The sequence below is a fragment of the Hippoglossus hippoglossus genome, chromosome 8 (assembly GCF_009819705.1).
Source record: "Hippoglossus hippoglossus isolate fHipHip1 chromosome 8, fHipHip1.pri, whole genome shotgun sequence".
NCBI classification, from domain to species: domain Eukaryota; kingdom Metazoa; phylum Chordata; class Actinopteri; order Pleuronectiformes; family Pleuronectidae; genus Hippoglossus; species Hippoglossus hippoglossus.
The window spans coordinates 8,179,632-8,185,736 of NC_047158.1; the positions used below are offsets into that span (position 1 = coordinate 8,179,632).

The following is a 6,105-nucleotide window of genomic DNA, read 5'->3' on the forward strand; positions in this document are numbered from 1 at the left end:
GTTTATTCCTATGAGTTAGCATTGGATGTTATTTCTGTAAACCTCAATATAAACCAATATTTAAATGAGTATTAATAGAAAAACACAAAAAGAATTGTATAAATTGTCTTAACTTAACATTTTGAAGCTCAATATTGATGACAACATATTGCTGCTAAAGAAACACTGTGGCAGCTCGGTTTCTTTTAATAATGTCAAGAGTTACTGTAGAGAACAGTTTGTGTTTCCCTCCCTCGAGATATCGGTATTGTTGCACGATACACATCTGTGTCACTGTGCATGCTGAGAAGTTTCAAAATAACAAACTAACAGGATGAGACAATTTCCAAAGCCTGCCAGGAGTAACATGACCTCCGGCCCTCGCATCTCATCTGAAGGACGAGAGTGATGAAATGCGATCCGCAGAAAATCTGACAAACCAAACAAACAATGCAACTCCGGCCTAGCCTGATAATAATATATCAGATTTTATTGTTTTACCCTCTCGTAGAGTCGCCCCCGGGGGAGGCTGAGTGAGATTGAGGCCTGTGACTGAGCTCCGATGACGGGGCTGCAGGCGCTTGTTGCCAGTCTGACACACATCAGGGCAGAGGGAGTGAACCGGACCCGGCTGGATGTCAAGACACGTTTGAAACCAGGAATAACAGAGGAGCACGGGGTGAGCACCAGTAATACCACTGCCTGCCCATTATAAAGGACTTTTCACCTTAAAAAACATCGATAAACACCACATATTTCACATTATATACAGAGTTACAGCGAGATAGTTTTGAAAATATTTTGAACCAGGTTTTTTTAAAATAGCTTTTTTCAAGGTTTTCCTAGTCAGAGTAGTCATTTGTGGGGAACCCTGTGTGGGTACCAGACGTGGCCTCTAGATGGCAGTCCATGAGAGCATATTCTGTCATTGAAGGCCCTTAAAACTGCAGCTTCTAAGTGCACTTCTATTCACTTTGAGGGAGAAGAAGAATCTATTATTTTCCCATTTGCAGCTGTGGTCACAGGTATGCAGCGGCTTAGGCTGTTTAAAGAGCTGCGGCTCTCAGGTCACTGAAATGTGCCCGTCTTTTTCTTCTGTTTGGTTACTCCCAGTTTGAGTCAATACACCACCCAGTTCTCTTGCACTGAGAAATTAATTTCAAAGCAAACAGAGAGAGAGAAATTCAAACAACCTTGAGAGCTGAACCCTTTTATGCAAATAACATTTTATGATCTGACTCTAGGCAGCTTTGTGACGATCGGCGCAAGACGTCTGAGAATGTGAGAAAAATTTAAACTTTAATTTATTTTCCATGGGCACAGATGGTGATGATAAACAGAGACAAAAAAACAACCTACTTCAGGTAGAAAAAGAGAGAAGATGTCCTCGTTTTATTTCTCATTGTATTTTCTTTTTGGTGCAAAAGACAGAAAATAGTGTACATGCACAATTTAAAAAGGCTGTATGAGGTTGAAAGAGTTTCTTGGTCTCAACTGAGGTTTTCTCAGGTTTTCCTCTCTTATGTCCCTCTGAGATTTTTCTTCCAGAACAATCATTTCCTCTCACTCACCTCTGCTCATCTCCCTGCAGTGAGTTTAACCGGAGCCTCGCTGTTGTTTTTGCACGATCACCTGATTTCTGTCTCATGAAAAGATGAGGCCAACCCGCATGGTGCACCTGCACTTAGGATTTCAGACAGAAGCCTTTACCAAGAGAAACAGATAGATTCACTCCTCTTTAGTGATGAATAGCTTCCGTTTCAATCCACATGATGCTGAGCTGCTTATGTTTATCTACACAGGGAAAATACATTTTTCACATATCCCTTTGTTTCCTGTTTAAGACGTCTAATCCCACACTGGTGCCCAACAATTTTTTTTCAAACCCAAATACAAATCACATAATGCACAAAGGCCTTTATTTGCTATAAAATATCCATATCTGCATGTGCAGGTGCGAGTGTACCTGCTCTTAGAGATGCTCATCACAAAAGCATGCAAACACACATACTGTACATACCAATGAAGGCATACAGTCAACAACATAACGCACGATATGAAAGAAGACTTAGGTGCAGGTGCAGTAAACACAGAGGAGAAGCTCAAAGGGAAAATGTGAAAGAAAATGTGCGGGAACTCATCCGGTTTCCGACAAACAAGTTTCTGCTTAGTGTCCCCATCTGTTTATAGGGACAGTGTGTCATTTCTCCAATACCCCCCTCCACAATGCTTCAGAGATTGAGCCTAAACAGGCCTAGTTTATTCCTCTATATTATGTATGGCTTTTATGCAAATGCAATGGTGACAGTGAGCAAAACCCTTTTGATCTAGGCTTTCTTTGTGGCTGCAACAGTAAACGCTGCAAAAGCATCCCGAATCTAATGGGAAAACAGAATCAGGAATGCAGTGTTGAGATTGTAAATAGGATCCAGGAACCAGATAACTTTGCCTGCGATGGAAATGAAGAGCCGGTATTCTGCCTCCTGCCTCACAACCCCACATTTTTTCCAGAGGTTAATGATTGTACCCGCGGAGAATTGGTTGAGCCATTACGGCGAAACTAGTTCTTTGATGATGAGACGACACATCAAGATTGTCATTTCTGCCCAATTAAAGAATAATGCGGCGTTAAGTGAGCGAGTCGCTGAGCAGTCGTAATAACAGGGTCCTCACCCAAATCCATGCCTGTCTCTTTCACCACTGCCTCATACTCCCAGCTAAGATCATAAAACCCCCCCGGTGTATCTGATCATTTTATCCTCGAGTTTACTGGTTCATAAAAACCAACCAGTGATTGCATTGCGAGCAATAACTGAGGAGTTTTTACTGTTCCCTCTTGTTCTGTCAGGAGGCAATAAAAACCCTCTTTATCTCCAAAATCTGGGTAAAAACACTGATGCACCGAGTCTGTTAAAAGAGATTTAAATTACACAAGGTCACATTTAACCAAGAATTAACTCGCTTTTAACATTTGAGTGTTTGCAGAGGCATTATTTACGATTATTGAGCAGGGATGGCGGGACTGCAAATATTTATAGTTTCTGAAAACTAACACAAAATATTAGTGTTATGAATCCAATGGCAACAATTATATTAAATGTTTGAGATGGACAGTGGATCTTAAAACAAATTTAACTAGAAGGGCCCTCAGTGGAGTGCATTCCTCCGTCAAGGCCCAACAGTCCCCTTTTGAGACCACGTTTAAATTTGGATCTGCATCAAATTACACACACTCATAAATATCAGTATTCTTAATACGCCTGATTTTACCCATTAAGATCCTTAATTTAAATTAAGTAAAAAGTATAAAATCCTGGATCTGCCCCCTGATCCAGATCTGGACCAAATTGTTATGAGTTCTTTCTTGGGTCATGCCCCGCCCCTCCACTAAATTTGATAAAAAGCAGTTGTTTTTGTGTAATCCAGCTAAACTAAATAAACAAAAGCAGATAAAAACATAACTTCCTTTACATTCCTAGGTGGATGTAAAAACAGGGTTAGATTCATATATAATATTTCGATGTAAAGCGGCTGGTGTAGTGATGACGGATGTACTTTAATGTTGAGCAACACGAGAAAGGGTGTGTCCCCCTAAGCTGCTCTCACACAGCCCCTATACGGAGAAAAAAACCTGCAGTCTTGGTTCGTCTATCCAAATCTCAGTTTAACTCCAAAGTACAAAAATAATCATTTTTACATTCAACATTATTAATATATATTTATTTATTTTGAAAAACTCCTCTAAACTCAATCAACAGACACTCAAACACAAATAGATTCAGCAAAAAAAAAAGGTTTACTTTATTTCTCTGATGACAGTGTCAAGGTAAATACAAACAAGCTCTCAGTGTGTTTTATTAAGCTGCCCTCATCCTCCACTGACTCATCCTTTGATTTCCATTTCTAAAGATGCCATTTTAAACTGGGAGTCTATTGAAACAGACAGAGGCTTCGGCTATAAAAGGGGGATATTGCATCCTGGATTTATAAACAAATTAAACTCTGATCTTAAGCAGATTTACTGAGAGGTAATACCCAGGTATACAGACACATGTCAGCAACAATACATCTGTTGAATCATGCATATCGACTGCATTAGAAAAAGCTAGAGGTGGATTGTATGACTTCTGCTGCTGGGAAACATGTAAGCCCAGGTTGGGGAGGGGTCTCTAATATGCATGTTGGCTAGGGTTGGGTGTGAAAAGCTTATCCCACACCTCCACCTTCATGATGGAATTACCAAGGGGACACATGGTGGCCTTGATATCTAGGTAGTCGCCCACGTGATTGATCCCTGACCCATTGGCTGCCTCCCTGACAAACCCATTCTGCGTTTTGTCATAGTACATTTCTTTGTACAAATCCTTATCGCAGTTACGACCCTTCTTATAGATGCCCACCGCAAACCAGTTCTTGTACAGGTTGTAGTCCCACGGAACGGCAAACATGATGGCCAGCGTCTCGATGTAGTCGTTCTTTGACCGCTCGAAAAGGTCGTAGGTCATCACGCCAACGCAGCCGGTCGCTTTGCCGCCTGATTTGGTGAAAGTGCAAACCTCGGTCTTGAGAGGGCGCACTGTGGGCTGAGGTGGGTTGTAAGTCTCCCCGTTCTCCAGGTATACCCTGTAGAAAAAGACGCACAGGCATTAAGAATCGACGTATACCTTTTCATTTTGTGCGCATCTGAAAAACACATGATTCCAACAGGGTCTGGTTTTACCTGGGGTTGAGGAGGCAGTAGTTGTTGGTGACATTTGCGATTTCAATGACAGTACTTCTCCTGCTGCTCACGTCGGCTGCCACGGCTTCAGCTGACTCCGACATGTTGCAAAGGCTGTGAGATCCGCTTGTAAAACAAAGGCAGTTAAGGTGTCAACCAGCTGAATCAAACAGCTGTGAGGGGCACTTCTCGAACACACTTGGCACGGTACAAAATATCCGCCCTGACCTGTGCTCTGCTGACAATCTGTACTGGCATTATGTTGACCTTCAAACAGACTGGCACTGAGTATGAATGATGCACTTCAGAGCCTACTGAGAGTTTGTGAGGTTGTGAAGAATCAGAAAAGAGCTGCAGACACTACAGAGTACCAAGCACCGTGCACTAATGAAGTTAGAGTGAACACACTAGAGAAAAAGATTCTATCCACAGACACAAATTATACAAATGCCCCATCAGGCTTGGATATACCTCCACCGATTCCTTATTTCTTATGAGTCATGAGCTAAAGAGCCATTCTCTGTACAAGTCTCGAGACTTACCTGTCGAGCACCTCTGCTTGCGATTCCTAATCCCAAAATGGGAACAGTTACCTGAGAGGGAGGAGGCGGAGGATGTATGGCATCACTCAGCGAACCCTCCCATTTGCACACAATCCCAGTTGGACGGTGGCACACCCTCTTTCAGCTCATATTCACCAGTAAGCCTAAACCCACACAAGCAGGAGACTATGAGAACAAACCCTGTGTTTTTCCGTCTCTGATAAAGCAACCGCGCCCTGTTTATGTGGAAAAGTTGAGCCGCTTCCAGCAGTTTAAATTTGAATCCTAAACCTGTTGAGTGAGATGGGATAATATTCTCAGCTCAGTCATTTTCTCCCCCGAGGGGGGGATGTGGGTACCTCAGTGACTGAGTGACAAACTGAGGTGATATGGAGATCTCATTCCTGTGGTTTTGCGCAAACTTAAAATTTGCAAGCCGGACGAGTCAAGACAGAAATTTCTGGTGCAACTTCTCTGTCATTGTTTCTCCTGCAGCCCCTCCTCACATGAGCCACACAATTCAGAGCAGAGCGGAGAGCCTCACAGCCACTGAACAACAATCTTGTTATCTTGACAATTAAAAAAACATCTATGCTGATATTCCCATCTGTTGCTGCTCATTAGTATTAGATGGATCCAGCTAAGAGATTAAACAATTACCAATGTTCATCAGTAATCATGAATAACACAGAGAAAACTCAAAGTAACAAAATCATTGGGTTTGAATGTTTTATTACCATAATCAAATAGAAGAGAGTGTATAATGTACATAAGCCCAAACAATGAGCTAATGGAGAATCAATGTACTGGCTGTCAGATATTGATATCTTTCTGCGGACAAAAAAAATACAGATGACAGCAAAA

At 41.9% G+C, this 6,105-nt stretch overlaps 1 protein-coding gene across 1 annotated transcript; it reads right to left on the reverse strand.

Annotated features, from left to right (window-relative positions):
• Positions 1–3,765: 3,765 nt before the first annotated feature.
• apnl (actinoporin-like protein) lies at positions 3,766–5,398 on the reverse strand. Its single transcript, XM_034592122.1, has 3 exons — positions 5,242–5,398; positions 4,700–4,825; positions 3,766–4,602 (listed from the first exon to the last, which is right to left on the reverse strand). Exons 2-3 carry the CDS (start codon positions 4,801–4,803, stop codon positions 4,149–4,151), a joined length of 558 nt encoding a protein of 185 aa, XP_034448013.1. The 5' UTR covers positions 4,804–4,825; positions 5,242–5,398; the 3' UTR covers positions 3,766–4,148.
• Between the last annotated feature and the right edge of the window lie 707 nt (positions 5,399–6,105).

Coding starts and splice junctions, on each gene's coding strand:
- apnl (XM_034592122.1), bottom strand. CDS start 4,803: ATGTCGGAGTCAGCTGAAGCCGTGGCAGCCGACGTGAGCAGCAGGAGA. Junction 4,603..4,699: donor TACTGCCTCCTCAACCCCAG/GTAAAACCAGAC, acceptor CTTTTTCTACAG/GGTATACCTGGAGAACGGGG.